Raw genomic sequence first — 22,053 nt, forward strand, 5'->3', positions numbered from 1 at the left:
TTTATAAAGTACCCAATTATTATTTTCCAATTAGGGGCCAATTTAGCTTGGCCAATCCAGCTAACCTGCACATCTTTGGGTTGTGGGGTGCAGCTCATGCAGACACGGGGAGAATGTGCAAACTCCACATGGGCAGTGACCCGGGGTGGGAGCGAACATCGGTCCTTCGCGCCGTAGGCAGCAGTACTAACCACTGCCACCCCTTGACTCTCTGTAAATTCTTACGGTCTTGGGCCGAGCAGTTGCCATACCAAGCTGTGATGCAGTCAAATAGGATGCTTTCTGTGGTGCATCTGAAAAAATTGATAAGAGTCAATGTGGACATGCCGAATTTTCTTTGTTTCCTGGGGAAGTATAGGCGCTGTTGTGCTTTTTTGGTTGCAGCGTTGACGGGGTGGACCAGGACGGATTGTTGGTGATGTGCACACCTAGGAATTTGAAGCTGTCAACTATCTCCACCTCGGCACCATTGATGCAGACAGGGGTGTATGCAACACTTTGCTTCCTGAAGTTGATGACCACCTCCTTAGTTTTGCTAACCTTGAGGAAGAGATTGTTGTCATTACACCATGTCATTAGGTTCTCTATCTCCCTCCTGTATTCTGACTCATTATTGTTTGCGATCCGACCCACTACACTCATGTCATCAGCAAACTTGTAGATAGAGTTAGAGCCAAATTTTGCCACACAGTTGTGTGTGTATAAGGAGTATAGTAGAGGGCTAAGTATGCAGCCTCACAGGGATCTTCTGGTCCCGCTGATGTGAATGGGTTTTCCAGATGTTTCCACCCTCCGCTGCTTGGGAACCAACGGCGGGGTAGGGGGGCTGGGGGGGTTCAACGTTGGTGAGACTGGAGATCCCATCCATAATTAAAAGATTTCCCTGAAATGTTTTCGTGGAGCAATTTCCATCAGGCAACAAGCATAAATAAAATAAAATGTCTTCATACTGTATTCACTGGTCACAATATGGTTTTCTCCACAGTGGGGCCTGCAAACATAGACTGGGTGATTGCTTTGTGGAACATCTCCGTTCAGTATGCAGGTAGTGCATTCCAGGCCTTAGCCACTGGCTGTGAGAAAAAGTTCCCCCTCAGATCACTTTTGCTTCTTTTGCCAATTACATTAAATTTATGCCCTCTCGTTCATGGGTGGGAATAGTTTCTCCCTATCAACTCTGTCCATCCAGATGTTTCAGGATTTTGAAAATGGTATTACAAGTATTATAAATTGCTTATAGTTTTAATCCTCAGAGAATTGAACATCAAGAATATGCAGGATGCACGGTGGCGCAGTGGATAGCCCTGTGCCTCATGGCGCTGAGGTCCCAGGTTCAATCCCGGCTCAGGGTCACTGTCCGTGTGGAGTTTGCACATTCTCCCCGTGTTTGTACAACCCATAGATGTGCAGGCTAGGTGGATTGGCCACGCTAAATTGCCCCAGGCTTGGGCTGAAAAATGGCAAGTACCACACAAGTGCCACACAATGAGCATCACCGACAAGAGAGGATTTAACCATGGCCACCTGACATTCAATGGCGTTACCATCGCTGAATCCCCCACTATCAACATCCTGGGAGTTACCATTAACCAGAGCCTGAACTGAACTAGCAACAGAAATACAGCAGCCACAAGAGTGGGTCAAAGGTAGGAATCCTGAGGCCAATAATCCTGACTCCCCAAAGCCTGTCCATCATCTACAAGGTGCAAGTCAGAGGTGTAATGGAATACTCTCCACTTGCCTGGATGAGTGCCGATCCCAAAATACTCGAGAGGTTTGACACCATCCAGGACAAAGCTGCCCCTTGATTGCTACTCCTGCCAAAACAAAGTTCACTCTGTCCCCCACCGTACCATCTACAAGATGCACTGCAGGAACTCACCAAGCCCATGGGCACTACCACCTTGAAGGACAAGAGCAGCAGATACCTGGGAACCCCACCACCTGGAGGTTCCCCTCCATGTCACATACCATCCTGACTTGGAAATATATCGCTGTTCCTTCAGTGTTGCTGGGTCAAAATGCTGGAATTCTCTCTGTCACAGTACTGTGGGTGTACCTCGACACCGCAGAGCCTGCAGCGGTTCAAGAAGGCACCTCACCGCCATTTTGTCAAGGGCAACTAGGGATGGGCAATAAATTCAGGCCTAGCCCATGATGCACACATCGTGCAAATGAATTAAATGGCCTTCTTCTGTGCTGTGAGATTCAGTGTTGGTTTTAAAGAACGTGTGTTCAGTCAGGGCAGAGGAAAGCAATGTTATGAATTTGGAAGAATTGCAATGGAGCAGACGTGGGGTCAGCAGCTCAGTTTGGGGACTTCCGGTGACGGTGGGCGGGAGGCAGCTGCACACTGGAGGGTTCCCGCTCGGGAACAGGAATTTTGGAGTTTTAACGCCTGGTCCCGGGGGCACCGGAGGCTGTAAAAAGGCATAGGGAGGAGAAATGTCCGAGTTTGGGAGAAAAACGGCCGTGAAAAAGGGGGTTAACGGAAGTCCGCCGGTGAGTGGAAAAGTCAGCGCAGGAACTGTAAGGAAAGCGGAGGCCTGGGCACCAGGGGAGGCCGCATTGCTCACAGCAGAAGTAATGACCAAGGTGATGGCTGTGGAACTCGAAAAACAGTTCACAAAGCACATGGAAGCGATGAAGAAGGAGAGGGGGACGGTATTGAAAGTGCTGGTGGAGGAGGCGATTGCCCCGGTGAGGGCGGGGGTATCAAGCACAGTGGCGGATGTGCAGGAGCAAGGTGAGACATTGAAGGAAGTGGAAGAGGTATTATCGCAGCACAGTGATCAACTCACCTCGATGGGGAAGGAGTTGCGGAGCGTGATAGAGATCAACAAGGCCTGCGAGCCAAAATGGAAGACCTGGAAAACAGATCCAGGCGGCAGAATCTGAGGATTATGGGTCTGCCCAAAGGGGTGGAAGACCCGAGGCCGACGGAGTATTTTGCCATGATGTTGGCAAAGCTATTGGGTAGGGGGACGATCCCTCCCGATATGAACTGGATCGGGCTCATCAGTCGTGGAGGCCTATACCAAAGGAAAGTGAGCCGCCAAGAGTAGTAACTGTTTCCATAGGTATAGCGTAAAGGAGAAAGTCCTTTGCTGGGCAAAGCAGAAGCGGGAGGTGCAGTGGGCTGGAGCTGGTATACATATATACCAGGACTTTACGGTGGAACTGCAGAGAAGGCGGGCTGCCTTCAGCTGTGTGAAGAAGGCACTGTACATCAGCAAGGTGCAGTGCGGCATAGTATATCCAGCAAAGTTGAGGGTGATCTACAAATCCAAAGACTTTTATTTTGGGACGGCGGAAGCAGCGGAGGAGTTTGCGAAAGCAGAAGGATTGTGGCAGAATTGAGAAATGGTCATGTACCGATGTAGCCTCATGTAACTTTATTTTTTCACTGCGTGTTAATGTATGTACTAAATGAGTCGATGCCGTTTTTATTTGGACAAGGGAAGAGATGGGACTTTCATTTGCATTTTGGGGCTTGGGTGTGTATGCGGGGGTTGTGTGCTAATGGGAATTTCTTGATTTTCCTGGAACCGGGCAAGGGTGAAGTAGACCCAGGCTTGGGCCTCCATGCTGGCCGGTTTAAGCCGGCCAGTGAACGGGTGTGAGGTGGGGGGAGGGGCTGAGGCCATTGGAGCCTGGCAGAACAGTTGTCAGTGAGTCTAGCTGGGCTGAAAAGTTGGGGGAAGGAACCGAAGTTGGGGGGAAGAGTTTACAAGAGGAAGTGGAGGGGAGGAGTCTGGGAAGTGGATGGGGGGGAGGGTGTCTACAATTCATGGGTGTCATTCATGATACTCTTTCGGGGATTGGATGGCATTGAATATTAGGGGGGAGGTTGAGGGGTGGACTGTATATGTCAATGGTGACCATTGGCGATTCCTGATTCCTTTTTGTTTTTTCCTTTCTTTTCCCACCTTGTGAGGGTTTGTTTTATTTGATGCTTATATTGTCAGGTGGGCCGTTGTTTGGGGGGGGGTGGTGGGATGATGGGATCGTTGTTGCTGATAAAGGGATTGACATTGTATTTGTTACCGTTTACTGTTTGTTGGTGGGGTGTAAATTCTGAAGAAAATGTGAAAATGGAGAATAAAAATAGTTTTAAATAGCAGCTCAGTTTGGATTTGTGTAGGATTCCAATTCACTTCCCATGCCTACTTGTGCACCAAGGCAGACTTTTGCCTGCTTCCATCGCTAGTAATTCATAGCAGGTCGCTAGTCTGTCATCAGGGGCTTATAGCTTGAGGGGTGCTACTCCACATCAAGTGAGGCTGACCAGCGGTTTCTCACACTCTTACCATCAACCATCGGTGTGTTTGGAAGGATTTACAGGTTGACACTCAACTAGTTTGTCCTGGTATGAATGTACCTTATTCCTTGGCCATCAGGCCCTGAGGCGGGACTTGAACCCAGAGCTTCTGGCTGAGAGGCAGGGTTGCTACAGACTGTGCCAGAAGACCTATTTGTAAAGGATACTGAGTTTGCAAACAGTCTGATTCAACCTGAGTCAGTGATTGGAGAGAGTGTTGGTGATAAGAATATGGAATTTGTGGTGGAGGAAGTTTAGCTTTAGGAAATTAGACCTCATTCAAAAGTGGATGTTGAATAGTGTGACAACACAGAAGGGCTAGAGAGATGGAGCTAGTTGTCATGAGCATATATGTACCAACTGATTGCGTGGGCTGGATTTCCTATTTATGCTTCCTATTATCCCTGACATCAGGGTCAATTGCGAGTTCTGGCCCTGCAATGTGTCGGGCATAATCACCTGACATTTCTGGCACGTTTGGCTATTCGTGGCCAGAGGGTAGGCTCCTGAGGCTGGAGGGACGAGACAGAAATTAAATTTAATGCCCACAGCTGCCTGGCTGTGATCGTGGAGGAGCAGCTGATGGCCACGACGAGTGAAGTGTGGGGTATCCCACTGGGAGGCTGCCTCGACTAACTTGTCGTGTTTCAGTTGTGATATGCAGCCCACTGGCTGACTGGAAATTTCCATTTGAACTGAGAGAGGCATTTGTAGGCCCCTTAATTTTCTCAGTTGACTACCCACCACTTAGAGACAAAGTAGCTGTTCCATTCTGAATAAAATTATCTTGGGGATAGGAGTGGGGTTGCAGAATACTGTTGGCAAATTGGCACGCTGGCCATTGGCCAGCAAATTCGGTGTCTTTCACTATTGCAATGGAGAGAGATATGGCCATACGGCAGGGCAAGGTTTATAATTGGGGGAGGGATAATTCTGATGCGATTAGGCAAGAATTAGGGAGCATAACATGGGAACAGAAACTGTCAGGGAAAGGCACAAATGAAAAGTGGAGCTTGTTCAAGGAACAAATACTGCGTGTCCTTGATTGGTATGTCCCTGTCAGGCAGGGAGGAAATGGCCGAGTGAGGGACCCATGGTTCACAAAAGAGGTTGAATGTCTTGTCAAGAGGGACAAGATAGCTTGATTTTGGTTTCGGACAATGCTCGGCACAACATCGAGGGCCTGTTCTGTGCTGTACTGTCCTATGATAAGAAACTACCTGCTTGGTTTCTAGTCCTGTCCAGTCCCCATCATGCCACAGAAACACTCTCCCGGGTGATGTGGATAATGCCACCAAGGGGCAGAGTATGGACATGAATGAGAAAGTCGGGGATAGATTCTTCTGGAATAACTGAGCAAAACTGCAAGATCAGAAGAGGTATTATTGGTATAATGTTCCCTAAAATGATTGGTTGGGCAAGAGTGGAACTAATCAATGATAGGCAAAATGAGTGAATAATGGAGCTCTGCATTGAGGAGGATGGGCTGGTTGCAGTGGTCAAGGAAGAGGGACAATGCGCTATGAACACAGCTAAATGTATTCAGGGCCAGTTTGGGCCTGTGGGAGGAGTAAAATTCTAATTACCCATTTAAACAAGGTATTCTGTACAAATTTGTGATACAAATCAGTTCAAGAATCTCCGAGAGGATAGGGTAATTGGACATATTTTTTTTGTTGTAGGATAGAGGATTCAAAGGAGCTAAAAGGTAGAAGGGATTAGAAAGTGAGGTTTAAAGGGGGCAGCTGATGGCAGATAATGTAGCAAGAGTGATTACATTTGTTTTCTGAAATGATCCTACAGCTTGATGTGGTCAGATCCAGCAGTGGATGGCTAAATGAATTATGTCTCAGATCTGCAAACACAATTTAAGGCGAAACATAATTCCTTAATAGCCATACGTGAATGAAAAATGGATTTAAACATGCAAATAGGTTTACAGGTGGAATTGTAGGGGAACCCCTGCAAGTTTAAATTTCAGTTGAAACCACTGTTTGATCAAAGGCCTTTTGGCAGGTTGGTGGCCGGGGAAGAACTGTTGGGGAAAGTATAGACCAAAATAAATAAATAGATACAAAAGAATTTTCAAAGAATGTAGAAATCCAATCTGGTCAGAAAGGTGATTACCTGGAAGTATTTAAAGGCATTAGAGTAACTGAATCAGGACAGCAGCTTGGTACGGTTGAAGCCTAGTCTGTGCAATTAAACAGACTGACAACAGCAATTATCACAGGATGATACAACGCAGGAGGCTATTTCTGCCAAGGGAAGATCAGAAACAAAAGGAGATCATTCTACATAATGTGCCTCTGTCAGTTCTTTCAAAGAGTTTTCCCAATTAGTCCTGCCTTGGCATTTCCCCCAAGCTCTGCAAAGGTTTCAACTTTGAATATTTATCCAATTCCCTTTTAAATATCAAATCCGCTTGCACTGCCGGTGAATTCCAGATTGTAGGTTACTGGCTGTGATTTTCCAGCCCCATCCATGACGGGTTTTCCCGGGCAGAGGCGGCTCGCCATTGGCTGATGGTGGGATCTTCCAGTCCTGGCGAAGTCAATCGCCATTGGCGTTGCTTACCGGCTGCGCTACCAACGAACCCGCCATGGAGGGGGTCACCTTTGGCGGGGTCGGAAGATCCTGCCAGGAGGAAGGGTTGAAAAATCCTGGCCAATGTGTGAGGTTCTCTGATGACTCTTGCTGAAATCCACGTAACTCCTTCAACTGAAAACTTGCTTCTTATTTACTCGATCAAAACACTTCATGCTTTTGAACACCTTTATCAACATCTCATTAATCTTATCTACTCAGAGGAGACCAATTCCAGTTCCAGCAATCTCTCTCTTTTAGTATCATTCTTGTAAATCTCTGAACCCTAGAACCCTAAAGCACCCAATGCCTCTTCTCCTTGAAAGCTAAATTCTCTGAAATTTTGTAGAACGGGCCTCTTAATTTGTCCTGTCCTTTTCAAAGATGTACACCTACAAGTCTCTGGTGTTGCATCCCATATAAAATTGCACCATTTATTTTATATTGCCTCATTTTTTTCCCATTGGAATGTATAGGTTGGGATTCTCCAAGCCTCCACTTCGGAATCGCGCTCGGCGTGGGGCGGAGAATGGGCATCAAACCTGCAAATCGGGCGCGCATTGTCGATGTGGCGCCGGTTGGGGGCCATTGAAAAAGGCCCCCGTGGCGATTCTCCAAAGTCAACTGGCCGAGTTACCGTCGGCGTCGATCTCTCGAGGTTCCACCCGGCGGGCACACGGAGTGGAAGTGGAGGGCAGAGGGAGGGCCTCCAGGACGGCCAGGGTTCCGATCGGGGGCCACCAATCAGCAGGTGCATGTGATCTGGGGGGGCCTATGTTGTCGGTGCCGGTCCACGGTGTGGGTCGGCCATGTCACGCGGCATAGCCGACTGAGGCCGCCGCCGTGCGCATGCGTGGACTCCTGACCGGAAGTGCAGCGCCCCGTATTGGCAGCTGGAGCTGCGAGGAGCACTCCGGGGCACTGCCAGCCCCCTGGAAATCGCAGAATCACCCTAGGCTTATTCCAGGTAAGTCCAGAGTGATTCACATGTGTTTTTTCACGGGCGTAGGGACATAGCCCCATTACTGGAGAATTGCACCTATAATTTCACACTCATGTTGGCTCATAGGTTGGCTCATATCACCAATCTAGTGCTCCTGGTTTGTTACCATCCTCCTCAAAATTACATTTCCAAGTTTTGTGTTATCGGCAAATTATTAAGCTCTGATGCTTATAGTCGGGGAGAATAAATTACAGGCGTGGGGCAGTCCATGTGTGTTGTAGCTGATGGGCAACTAGCACAGGTTGGGAATGTGTTTTTGACTTCACTTTCAGGCTTGATAGAATGTAAATCTTGCCATCTGACCTACTCAGCAAGCAGACTCCTTCCATGGCTGCAGGAAAAGTTCAGAATGAACACCCTGCTGGAAATGCTTAGCAAATTTTGCTATCTAATAATAATAACCTTGATTGGTGTCACAAGTAGGTTTACATTAACACTGCAATGAAGTTATTGTGAAAATCCCCTAGTCGCCACACTCGGCGCCTGTTTGGATTGGATTGGTTTATTGTCACGTGTACCGAGGTACAGTGAAAAGTATTTTTCAGCGAGCAGCTCAACAGATTATTAAGTACATGAAAATAAAAGGAAATAAAAGTAAATACATAATAGGGCAACACAATGTAACTACATAAGCAGCGGCATCGGATGAAGCATACAGGGGTGTAGTGTTAATGAGGTCAGTTCATAAGAGGGTTGTTTAGGAGTCTGGTAAGAATATCGAGTTCAGAATATCCAATTCACCGAACAAGCACGTCTATCGTGACTTGTGGGAGGAAACCGGATCACACGGAGTAACCCCATGCAGACATGGGGAGAATGTGCACACTCTGCACAGACAGTGACCCAAGCGGAAATCAAACCTGGCGCTGTAAAGCAACTGTGCTAACCACTGTGCTACCATGCTGCTCGCAGTCACTGGTGACATTCTGTCCCTTGAAACAATCACAGGAAAAACAACCCATTAAATAATATCAAGCTGGACCTGCAGGTCAGTATGGATAGCAAACAGCGCCCGCAATGGAGGTTGGATGTCGGGCTGTTGGCGGACGAAACAGTGTGCAAGAGGCTGAGGAAATGCGTGCTGAACTACCTCCAGGTAAACAATATGGGGGAGGTCTCAGCAGCGGTGGTCTGGGAAGCGCTGAAGGCAGTGGTAAGAGGAGAGCTGATCTCGATCCGGGCTCACAGGGACAGGACGGATAGGGCAGAAAGGGACCGACTGATAAAAGAGATTCTACGAGTTGACGGGGGGTATGCGGAGGCTCCAGAGGTAGGGCTTTTAAGGGAACGCCGGAGGCTGCAGGCGGAATTTGGTTTGTTAACCACCGGGAGGGCAGTGTAACAGCTCGGAAAGGTGAAGCGGGCGATTTATGAGCACGGGGAGAAGGCCAGCAGGATGCTTGCACAGTAGCTCAGAAAGAGGGAGACAGCTAGGGAAATAGGGAAAGTTGTTGACGGGGTTGGGAACTTAATTGGGGACTCGGCGGGGGTGAGCAAGACCTTTCGGGACTTTTATAGCAGGTTGCACAGGTCGGAACCCCCTGTGGGGCCAGAGATGATGAGGCACTTTTTGGATGGGTTGACTTTCCTGAAGGTGGATGGGGAGCTGGTAGAAAGGCTGGGTGCCCCGATTGGGCTGGAGGAGAGTGTGGAGGGTTTGAAGGCCATGCAGTCGGATAAGGCCCCGGATGGGTATCCTGTTGAGTTCTACAAAAAGTTATCCGGAATATTGGGGCCGGTGCTGATGAAGGTCTTTAACGAGGCCAAGGAGAGAGGGGTTCTACCCCAGAAGATGTCACAGGCCTTGATCTCACTCATTCTGAAAAAGGACAAGGACCTGGAGCTGTGTGGTTCTTATAGGCCAATTTCCTTGCTGAACGTAGATGCCAAACTTCTGGCCTCTAGCATTGTGGACTGTGTACCGGACGTTATAGTGGAGGACCAGACAGGGTTTGTTAAGGGTAGGCAGCTGGTGGCCAATGTAAGAAGGCTGCTAAACGTGATCATGATGGTAGGGAAGTTGAAGTGGTGGTTGCGATGGACGCGGAAAAAACCTTCGACCGGGTTGAGTGGGATTACTTACGGGAGGTGCTGGAGCGGTTCGGGTTTGGAAGGAGCTTTGTTGACTGGGTCAGGTTGCTGTACCGGTCTCCGGTTGCTAGTGTACGGACAAACAGGACGACTTCGGACTACTTGAGGCTACACCGGGGGACGAGACAGGGATGTCCCCTCTCCCCACTGTTGTTTGCGCTGGCGATAGAGCCGCTGCCATTTGCTCTGAGGGCCTCAAGGGGCTGGAAGGGGTTGGCCCGGGGGGGGGGGGGGGGGGGGGTGGAGCACAGAGTCTCACTGTATGCAGATGACTTACTGTTGTATGTCTCAGACCCAATGGAGGAAATTATGGGAATCTTGGGGGAATTTGGCCGGTTTGCGGGGTATAAGCTTAATATGGGGAAGAGCGAGTTGTTTGTGGTTCAGGAGAGGCGACTGGGGGAACTGCCGTTCAGAGTGGTAGGGGACAGATTCAGGTACCTGGGTATCCAGGTGGCGAGGGATCGGGACAGGCTACATAAATTGAACTTGGCCCGGTTGGTGGATCAGATGAAGGAGGATTTCCGGAGATGGGATGCGCTCCCGTTGTCTCTGGCGGGTAGGGTGCAGTCGGTTAAAATGACGATCCTCCCGAGGTTCCCATTTGTTTTCCAGTGCCTCCCCATCTTCATCTCGTGTTCCTTTTTTAAGCATCTCTATAAGATTATCGTGGGCCTTGTGTGGGGGGTGGGGGGGGGGATGAGCCCCCGCGGGTGAAGAGGGCAATGCTCGAGCAGAGTCGGGGGATGGATGGCTGGCGCTGCTGAATTTCAGCAATTATTACTGGGCGGCTAACATAGCCATGGTTAGGAGATGGCTGGTGGGGGTTGAGCCGGCGAGGGTGCGCCTGGAGGTGGCTTCTTGTAAGGGCACAGTTTGGGGGCATTGGTAATAGCGTCCCTGCCGTTTCCGCCGGCGCGGTACTCCACCAGTCCAGTGGTGGTTGCAGCCCCGAGAGTCTGGGGGCAGTGGAGGAGATATGTGGGAGCAGAGGGGACATTGGTGTGGACCCAATTTGCGATAACAATTGGTTTGCCCCCGGGAGGATGGACGGCGGGGGTTCCGAATTTAGCAGAGAGCGGGGATTGAGAGGATGGGGGACTTGTTCTTGGAAGGTAGCTTCCCAAGTATGAGGGCACTGGAGGAGAAGTTTGCATTGGCTGGGGGAAATGAATTCCGATATTTACAGGTATGGAAGCAGGTACCAACCTTCCCACTCCTGCAGCTAAGGGGGATTCAGGATAGGGTGGTCTCTAGAGGATGTATTAGATTTAGAGCTTATGGGTTCGGAGGAGATGCAGACTGAGGAGCTGAAGCGGAAGTGGGAGGAGGAGCTGGGAGGAGAGATAGAGGAGGGCCTCTGGGCGGACGAGTTAGGAAGGATCAATACTACCGCAACATGTGCCTGGCTCAGCCTGATCCAATTTAAAGTTGTTCACCAGGCTTACATGACAGTGGCCCGGATGAGCAGATTCTTTGGAGTGGAGGATAGGTGTGCGAAGTGTGCGGGGGCAGCGAACCATATGTTCTGGACATGCCCAAAGCTGAGGGGATTTTGGCAGGAGTTTGCTGACGCCATATACACAGTATTAAATATGAGGGTGGAAATGAGTCCGGGAGTGGTGATTTTTGGGGTATCGCAGGACCTGGGAATCCAGGAGAAAGAGGTGGACGTTCTGGCCTTTGCTTCCCTGGTTGCCCGGAGGCGCATATTGCTGGCATTGAGGGATTCCAAGCCCCTGAAATCGGTGACCTGGCTTTCGGACATGGCAGGCTTCCTCTGCCTTGAGAAAATTAAGTTCGCCATGAGAGGGTCTTTGCCCGGAGGTAGCAACCATTCGTCACTTCCTCGCAGAGAACTAATCGTCAGCAGAAAGGGAGGGGCGGGAAGGGAGGGGGTTAGGTTAGCGTAGGTTATGGGGGTAAGTAATGTCAAGATCTGTGGGAGAGGGAGGTGGAATTTGCACTATGATTATATTTTCCTTCTTATGTATATTGTTGATTTTGTTGCTGTTAAAATGCTAAAGAAATACTTTAATAAAACGTTTATTAAAAAAAAATCAAGCTGACCCTTAGGACCAAGCTGATGGTTCATAAGGCTTGTGTTCTCTGCACCTTGCTGTATGGCTGTAAAACATGGAAAATTTACAGCGATCAAGAAAAAAGGAACTCAATTTCCATCATTGCTGGCGGCAGCACATTACCTGTATAGCCTGGCAACACACAAATCTGAAAGACGGAGCTCCTGAATTTGTTAGCATTGAGGCGGCCTCATTGGCTTGGGCAAATCTGCAGGATGGAAAATGGTCACATAACCAGGAACCTCTGTATGGTGAGATACCCTGAACCAGACAACTCATAGGACGCCCAAAGCTTCACTTCAAGGATGCTTGTAAACGGTGACACAAAGGCCTTAACCTAATTATTGCACCTGGGACTCATTGGTTGAGAGGAAAATGGTGATGCCTGTGAGTTCGTATGTACCATCACCTCGCAGTTGCATGTGCAGCACTTGTGGCTGAACTTGCCTCTCAAGGTTTGGTCTCTTCACTGAACAGCAAAGTTATGCCAAATGAAGACACCCACCAAAAATATATTGTTTGCTGTATGTCTGTCATCTTTCATAGCTGGAAGGATGTCAAAGGGATCGTGCCCCAACTACCCAAGTCCTAGCTATTAATACATAGCTAAGAGCCAACATGGGTATTTAGGGGCCACCACTGTGTATATCACTCCAGTTTGAAATAAAACTGTTCACTGCTCTCTACTTTGTCCTCGACAAATTCGATATCGCACGGGCTTCAATTTTACTAATAAGCTATCTAGTGTGTGGTACTTTTAGCAAATTCTTATGAGTTATGATATCAAGGACAAGTTAATGGCCACACTGCACCCGAAAAGCAGCGCACCACGGCACAGCATGGCCGATAGAAGCCGCGGTCTCGTGAGACATAAATCCTGCCCATTGTGAACAAATCTGCATATTAAAGCGAGACAGCTAGTCTCACTTTAGGGTGCAGATTCCAGAGTTACCCGAGGGATGAGGTCATTCTCCCTCACCTTGGAGACCTCGGGTGAGCGTCGTTCGGTACCGGTCTACCAACGGGAACGAGACTGAACAGCACTCGTGGGGGTCTCCCAGGGGATTAGCGCCCAGGTGCCAGCCTGGCAGTGTCAAGATGGTATTTTTTGCATAGGTGCAGTGCATGGATGCTAGCGGGTGGACAGGGACCCTCCTTTAGTGCGTTGGGGGGGGGGGGGGGGGGGGGGGGATCTCAGAGATCAGGATGCCACTTAAAATGACTTCCCTATCTCTCGCTACACTGAGGAGCTCTTCAATGTATAAAACAGGGCTATGTGTGACCTCGACTGCTCGTTCCTCGTTGAGGCTCCTTATCAAGCACAAGTTGCTTCTCAGCTCTGCGAGCTCCGGGAAACATGTGGCTAAACACGCTATGAGACTTTGTTCCCATTTAGTAAAATCGTGCCCTTCATATTAATTTTCCAGAATGCTCTCGAATTTGGAAATATTCAGTCAGACTGGAAAGTGGGAAATATGACCCCATCTATTCAAACAAGAGAAGCAGATAACAGGTTAATAGGCAAGTTAGCATGATTTCTGCAATGGGGAAGGTGTGCCCATTCATTATTAAGATTATAGCTGGGCACTTGTAAAACTCAGCAGAAGAGGCAGCTTGGTGTTTTGAAAGGGATATTACGTCTAACCAATTTATTAGAATTCTTTGAATTAGTAACATGCACTGTGGATAAAGGGAAGCCTGTAGAAATGCTGTACTTGGGATTTCCAGAAGGGAAAGTATCACATAAAAAGTTATTATGCAAAATAAAAGCTCATGGTGTAGGGGGCAACATGGCTGGCAGAAAACAGAGTACTGTATTTCTCTTTTTCTGATTCGCAGCATGTAGCAAGTGGAGCAATTTATATCAATGACTTAGAAGAGGGATCAAAGGGATGGTAGCTAAATTTGCAGACGACACAAAGATAGGTCAGAAATATGGTGTGAAGAGGACATAAGGAAGTTGCAAATGGATAGAAAGGGTGATTGGGCAGAAGAGTACGCAATTATCTTTTCCAATTAAGGGCCAATTTAACGTGGCCAATCCACCTATCCTGCACATCTTTTGGGTTGTGGGGCTGAAACCCACGCAGACACGGGGAGAACGTGCAAACGCCACACGGACAGTGACCCAGGGCCGGGATTCGAACCTGGGTCCTCAGCGCCGTAGGCAACAATGTTAACCACTGTGCGACCGTGCTGCCCAATTGGGCAAAACTTTGGCCAATGGAATACAATGTGGGAAAATGTAAAGTTGTTCACCGTTGCAGGAAGAATAAAGAAAAACAGTTGGGGTATTTTCTAGCCACGGGTTTCCTGGTGGCGTGGGGTGGGCTCAGTGGGAAATTCCATTGACAAAGACAGGGCCAGAAGATCCTGCCGCCCACCACAGAGAATCATGTCAACAGGGTGCGGAAGTCTTCCCCGTATTACTTAAATTGAGAACCGCAGAATTCAGAGGTGCAGAGGGATCTGGATGTTCTTGTGCACAAGTCACAAAATTAGTATATAAATAATTAAGACAGCTCATGAAACGCTATCCTTTATTACGAGTGGAATTGAACATTAAAGGATTTAATACTTCAGTATACAGGGCACTAGTGAGTCATAACTCTTGCATACGGTGTGCAGTTTTACACAGAAACAAGAGTAGACCATTCAGCTCGTCGAGCCTGTTCTGCCATTCAATACGATCATGGCTGGTTAGACACTTTGATGTCTTTTACACACAATGGGCTGTATTCTCCACCCCATATTTTGGTTTCACTCCACCGGCGGGATGCTCTGTTACACCGGCTGGTCAGTAGGGTTTCCCATTGTGTGGCAGCCCCACGCCGTCGGGAAACCCCTGGGCCGCCGGCGGAGAATCCAGCCCAATATCTCCATATCCCTTTACGTTATTGTTAATCGGAAATCTATCAATCTCTACTTTTGGTCTCTTCATTTAACGAAGGATATAAATGCATTGGTGGCAGTTTAGAGGTTTACTGTTTTATTTTATTCATTCATGAGGTGTGGGTATCAAGGCTAGCTTTTGCCCATCCTTAATTGACCAGTGGCATGTTGGGCCATTTCTGAATCAACCCACATTGCTTTGGATCTAGAATTACATGTAGGCCAACTAGTCCTTCCCTCAAGGACATTGATGCCTGGAATGAGCAGGCATGAGGAAAGGATGGACAGGCTGGATTTGTTTCCATTAAAATATAGAAGAGTGGGGGGTAATTTGAAGTATAGAAGATTCTGAACGGATTTGACAGCTGGTTTAGCATAGGGCTAAATCGCTGGCTTTTAAAGCAGACCAAGGCAGGCAAGCAGCACGGTTCAATTCCCGTACCAGCCTCCCCGAACAGATGCCGGAATGTGGCGACTAGGGGCTTTTCACAGTAACTTCATTGAAACCTACTTGTGACAATAAGCGATTTTCATTTCATGATGGACATGGAAAGTATAAAAACTGGCAAGTCATGCTAGTTGTATAGAACCTTGGTACGGTCGCATTTGGGAGTATTGCGCACAATTCTGGTCGCCACACTACAGAAGGATATGGAGGCTTTGGAGTAGATGCAGAGGTTTAGCAGGATGTTGCCTGATCTGGAGTGTGTTAGCTATGCGGAGAGGCCGAATAGACTCGGGCTATTTTCATTAGAACGACGGAGGTTGAGAGGTGACCTGATAGAGGCCTACAAGATTATGAGGGGCATGGATAGAGTAGATGGACCGGCACTCTTTCCCAAGCTGGAGAGTTCAGTCACCAGGGGACGTAGGTTTAAGGTCCATAGGCAAAGTTTAGAGGTTTTCTACAGAGGGTGGCGAGTGCCTGGAACGCGTTGCTAGGGGAGGTTGTGGAAGCAGATTATATAAACAGCGTTCAAAAGGCATCTCAACAAATACATGGATAGGATGAGTATGGAGGGAAACAGCACAAGGAAGTGCTGAGGGTTTTAGCCACGGGTTTTGGCCATGATCTGTACAGGCTTGAAGGGCTGAAGGGCCTGTTCCTTTGCTGTATTGTTTTTACGGGTGCATCCAGAACTAGGGATACCTTTTAAAATCCTTTAGGACAGACATGAGGAGGATTTTGTTTCCCTCAAGGAGTGTTGTGCAACTTGGAACTTCCTCCCTCTGAAGTCATTCAATATTTTTAAGAGGTTGATAAGATTCTTGTTAGGCATGGAAATCAAGGGTTATCGGGGTGGAGGGGAATGTGGAATTGGAAACACAACAGATCCACCCTGATCTTAATGAATGGTGGTGCAGGCATGAGGAGCCGAATGGCCAATTCTGCTTCTATTTCACATGTTCTACTCTTTCTCCATTCTTGATCAGTTAAGCTTATTGGGCAAGGAGGTATACCGGTGTGTCTCTGTTGACCAAGTTTCCAGATGTCTGGTTGCCTTCCTTGTGTTATTGGCTTGCACTTACAGCAATGCAAACCTAAATGTACAGAATCAAGTCCAACAGGGCTATCTTGAGCAATTTCTGGCTTGATGATTCTACTATTTAAACATTTACCACTGAAACACCTCTGTATGTTATTGGTTAATGGGTAAAATAAATCAAGCAGTTCTTTTCTCCCTCAAAATCAGTTTATTCAACTCAACTACTGCATTGAAATTTGAAAATAACTTAAACAGCACCTTCCTTACCAATATATTCTATTATGGTTTATATTAAATATATTTTTGAATATTGTTTAGAAAATGGTTCTATCATGCACAAAAGTGTTTTTAATAAAACAGTTAAATGTCAAATTTTTTAATCTTACAACACCAGGTTAACGTCCAACAAGTTTGTTTCAAACACTAGCTTTCTGAGCACTGCTCCTTCCTCAGGTGAATGAAACATCAAAGTTTTAAATGACCACCAACCCTATTTTTGTTAAATGGTTGCCATTTTACCAGCTTACGCAACTTTTATCTGCATCATGAAGCTGCGAAGATAGTTATGAAGAAAACAAGATGGATAGGATACAAATTGTCCACTCAAAATATGGAAAATAAATCTTTGTCAAGGTAAGTAAAACTGCAGAGGCTCCTCAAAGCAAGAGATATTTTAGGTTGTAATAGTCTATAGCCAAATTCTTTCTTGGTGAGACGCAACATGTAGCCAATGGGTTAATTTCTAAATCAACATGCTTCCTGTACAATGTTTATATTTTCAATATTGCTGGCGCATTGGGATTAACATTTGAAGCTAGCAAATGTATTTAATAATGCTCGAATACTATTATAGCTATCAATTAGAAATTGTTTTTTTGTTACAGATGGAAGATCAATTGTTATGAATGCTTCTGGCTGACAACCAAGTAAATCCTTGTATCCAAGTGCCTTCAGTTCAGACAAACCGTCACAGACAGGGGAGGGAAATAGAGACAGCGAGGGCAGCACTCTGCTCACACTCCTCATGTTGGAACATATAAATGTCTAAAATACTCAAAACGGTCAGATTCTCTTTTAAGTTGCATATACTGTGCAATACTTTTACCACCAGAAGCTTGCAATTCAGAGTTTTGTTGTTGAGGTGTTTAGGCCTATAGTCTGTTGCGTTTAGAAGAAAAAGAGAGGAGATCTAATTGACGTACATATGATAAAATCTATTGGCAAAATAGAATTAGAGCAGATGCTTCCTCTTGTGGGGAAATCTAGAATGAGAGGTCATAGTTTTAGGATAAGGGGTAGCAGATTTAAAACCGAGCAGAGGAGAAATTATGTCTCTCAAAGGCTTATGAATTTGTGGAATTCACTACCCTAGAGTGCAGTGGATGCCGGGACATTTGAGTAAATAGATTTTTAATTAGCAATGGGTTGAAGGGCTGTGGAGTACGGGTGGGATGAGATCAGCCATGATCGTACTGAATGGTGCCACAGGCTCGAGTTGCTGAATTTCCAACTCCTGCTGCTGGTTCTTAAAATAACCGAGGTTGCAGTGCTTACTCTTGGAGGTTGTCATCTAAAACAGGGTTCCCTCCATCCCCCAATCAGAACTGCTAGCGAAAACATTGCATTGGAAACAGTCAGTCGCTTCATAGGTGGATGTTTTACCTACTGGCCACCTGAACTATTTGGATCGAACCCAGGTTCTCAGAACTGTGATGCAGCAGTGCTAACCACAGTGCCACCTATGAAGTTCTCTCTAATCCCATCCAACTCTTACTCTTCGGAAAAATCTTTAAAACTTTTTCTCACTGTAATTCATATCTCAAAATTAGTTAACAGCAGTTGATTGCCAATTCAGGTTCCATCGATTTATTACTAACCCTGTTGGACAATAAAACTTGACAATACGGGGCGGCACGGTGGTGTAGTGGTTAGCATTGCTGCATACGGCACTGAGGACCCGGGTTCGATCCTGGCCCCGGGTCACTGTCTGTGTGGAGTTGGCGCAGTGGTTAGCATTGCTGCTTACGGCTCTGAGGACTCGGATTTGATCCTGGCCCCGGGCCACTGTCTGTGTGGAGTTTGCACATTCCCCCCCCCCCCCCCAGTATCTTCTTGGGTTTCACCTCCACAATCCAAAGTGCAGGTTAGGTGGATTGGCCATGCTAAATTGCTCCTTAATTGGAAAAAGGTAATTGGGTAATCAAAATTTTTTTAAAACTGATTTCTCAATCCATACTACAGTACTTTGATCTACTTCAGGAAACAATTTGGAATGATTCAAGTTCAACAATTGTGGAGGGGATAATACATGCGAAATAAAAGCCCATAAATCAACTTGCGCTGCTTTCCCCAAATGAAGCACAAAGTCACACAATTATAATTAAGTAAATTGTGTAACTGGAAATTGAACAATAGAGAATCTGAACAAATGTTTTCCACATGGCCAGTTTGGAAATTGGTGCTACTTTACTTGCTAACTCCCTGACAATTCTCTCTCTCTCTTCCCCCCCCCCCCCCCCCCCCCCCCCCCCCCCCCCCCCTCCCCCCCCCTCCCCCCCCCCCCCCCCCCCTCCCCCCCCCCCCCCACCCCCCCCCCCCCCCCCCCCCCCCCCCCCCCCCCCCCCCCCCCCCTCCACACTCCAAGGCACTGCCTGCTGCTCAGATACATTTCCATTTGCTCTCTTGTACCTTGCTGAAGTGGCCATTTTTCATTCAACCAAAATAAATGGAGCAGTTTTGGAAGATTACTTAATCAGGGGCCTAGAGCTCCTGTAGAGTACAGATTTGGATGTTGGTAACATCGGAAATTACAGCCAATTTTTCATGAGGATCAAGTCTAGCAATTAGCTAAAAATATTTCGGTCAGAGCAGACAGAGGACCTGGATTCTCGTCCCCGTAACAGAATTACATGCTAACCTTACAAACATTCAGCAGCTCAAAGATATTAACATATATCTGTATTTTATAATATCATAAATATCCTAATGTATACAGTTTAAGCAACTGACTGGTCCCTCGGCTACCCATGGATTACATCACAAGGAAATTTGTATGAGCAAAACCAGTGTAACCACATCAGCGTTGACTTCCTGTTTCAAACGGAAACAGCTACGTATTTGATTTAAATGCAAGTATATTGTGACAATGCAACAGTTATTAAAAATTACAAATTTATCAGGGTAAAGTGCAGGTGGAAAAAAAGTCATCTTTCAGGACCATGACCTGGATTACAGACAAAAATTCTATTAAATGCTCTGCGCGTGGTAATACAAATATCTAATATAGTTGTTAAAAAGACTCCTCAGATAGTTTTTTTCTCTTAGTTCTCTCGTACCAGGCAATTCTTACTGTGGCAATGTTGTTCCAGTCAGCAGTGAAAACAACTCTTGTGCAAAAGTAGTCCAAGAGAAGACTCATTTACTTCAACGCACAAGGAGCATCAGTCCTTCCGCCAAAGCATGGTCAACATTTTTAAAAATTCTACTAACATCTCATTTTGTGGAGTACAATTATCAGCACCTCTCTTGATTAAATTCTAGTGTAGTATGGTGCTTTTTCCAAGGGAATTACCCTATTAATGAAGAAAATCACATTTTTCCAGAAAGTTCTTATAATAGTTGAGCACAAATTGGACGTTAATTTTGAATGTTTTAAATATCAAGTACATCCCTTAACACAAAGAACACGTAGTTAGAGGGTGATCTTTAATTAACTTAACAGAACAAAGAACGACATTTCCTGATCATACCAATGGCAAAATTGGTTACCATTATGATCATAAAGCTAATAAATTTATATGGAGTACTACTTAAAACGGTAGTCATCCTAAATTTTCTTTTTTTTGAAGTTCACTCCATGAAATTAAATCTCAAATCATTTATAAATAAATATATTTAACTAAAGTAAGTCAAGACAACCAGTTGGATTGGTTCTCTGCACAAAGGACACGGTTTGTTTCTTTTTTTCAGCTTCTTTGCACAAGAGTAACAAGCGAGAAGATGGCCAGTCCTACCATGAACAATACAACCATTCTTTGGTCGTGCCTGACATATAACACAAGCTTCCAGAGGTCCGAAAGTGTTCGACTCGCCTTTCTCTCCCTTGTCTGCATTTTCTTTTTCAGATTCCTGGCTGCAGCAGTTGAAGCTACCAGACGTCGAAGGTTGCGAGCACTCAGTTTCTTGTGACTCTGAACAATGAGACGTCTCGCTGAACAAATCTGAGCAGTTTGATTCTTTCGACTCCAGTGGCGGTTTCTTGCAATCAGGAACATCAATACCATCATCCTGCTCCTTATCAGACTGCTGAAGTTTAGGTTTATCAGGAAGCCAATCTTGGCGGATAGACCAGCATCGATGACAGTGTCGTGGCAGTGGAGGATTCAGTTCTTCGCATTTGGAGCACTTCCAATAATCCTGCAATTGAATTTTATTGCTGTAAGGCTATTGTTTGAAGTACAAACAAACACAAAAATAGCATTACTTAATTACTGAGACAATGCAGCAGGTTGGCTATTTAGTTGATGATCTCTGCTGCAGTGCAGTATGTAGGGAGGGAAATAAAAACAAAGATAATTGGACTACTTTATTGCAAAATGCTTTGCACAGACTTGGAAGGCCATGCAATGTGGCACAGATGGCCTGCTGCCCAGATGGTTCAGTACTAAAGGAAGTTACTCAATTGGGACACAAAACATTTCACCTCTGTTAAATGACACAGCTGTGATCAGAGTCAGATCAGTAACCTGTTGAAATCACTGTTACTGCAGGGCTTTTCAAAAAAAAAAAGAACGAACTATTGGCAGGGGTTATGGTGTGTGGACATAGTATGAAGAAAGAGTGTGACCCATGTAGAGAGAACAACACTGCAATATAGAAACGCCTGCCAACCCAAACTCCAAAAAATACTAACTTACAGCTTCAGATATTTCTGGATCAATTTCTTCAATAAAGGTGCCCTCGTCACTGTCAGCGGCTTCAAAAATTGCAACTTCATAAATCTGCAAAAAAGTTACCCTTAGTATCTTTTAAATCAAAGCATATAGAAAATGAAAGAATATTTTCTTTGAAGCTTGCCTCTTTGTCACTTCGGTCTTGTGAATCCTCACTGAATTCACTATAATCTTCAGAGTGAACGGATTCAACTTCAAACTCAACGCTGAATTTATCACTGGAGTCTTCACCTTCTGTAGCAACATGAATATCCTAAACAGAAAAGCAGACAAATTAAGAGTCCATAAGAAAAGCAAAGAAAAACACTATCTAAAATATCAGAATTCACAAAGGAAAGCATAATCTAGCTACTTGAAAATAAATGCTCTCAGACAATATTAAGTGCTACATGGGATAGATCAGATCTGGCAACTGAAAACTGGGTATCCATGTGGTTCTTGGGGCCATCAGCAGCAGCATACAACCACAATCTCATGGCCTGGTATGTCCCCCAATTTACCATTATCACTAGGCCCCCGGGGATCAATTCTGGTTCAATCAAGAGTGAAGAATGTGCCAGGAGCTGCAACAGGTATACCTAAAAATGAGCTGGCAACCTGGTGAAGATATAACACATGACTACTTGCATGTCAAACAGCA

At 46.3% G+C, this 22,053-nt stretch overlaps 1 protein-coding gene across 8 annotated transcripts in view; it reads right to left on the bottom strand.

Annotated features, from left to right (window-relative positions):
• mdm2 (MDM2 proto-oncogene) overlaps window positions 1-22,053 on the bottom strand; it is a 96,822-nt gene that overhangs the window by 27,649 nt on the left and 47,120 nt on the right. For 6 of the 8 annotated variants that reach the window (XM_038780453.1, XM_038780451.1, XM_038780452.1 and 3 more), the window contains 3 exons: window positions 21,538-21,666; window positions 21,378-21,461; window positions 19,616-20,877 (listed from right to left, as the gene is read on the bottom strand). In XM_038780453.1, coding sequence (XP_038636381.1) covers window positions 20,356-20,877; window positions 21,378-21,461; window positions 21,538-21,666 — 735 coding nt within the window. In that variant the 3' untranslated portion in view covers window positions 19,616-20,355. Of the gene's footprint in view, window positions 1-19,615; window positions 20,878-21,377; window positions 21,462-21,537; window positions 21,667-22,053 lie in introns of those variants that run through there. The other 2 variants (XM_038780455.1, XM_038780456.1) reach the window with 1 other exon arrangement.

The sequence above is a fragment of the Scyliorhinus canicula genome, chromosome 20, assembly GCF_902713615.1.
Source record: "Scyliorhinus canicula chromosome 20, sScyCan1.1, whole genome shotgun sequence".
NCBI lineage: Eukaryota > Metazoa > Chordata > Chondrichthyes > Carcharhiniformes > Scyliorhinidae > Scyliorhinus > Scyliorhinus canicula.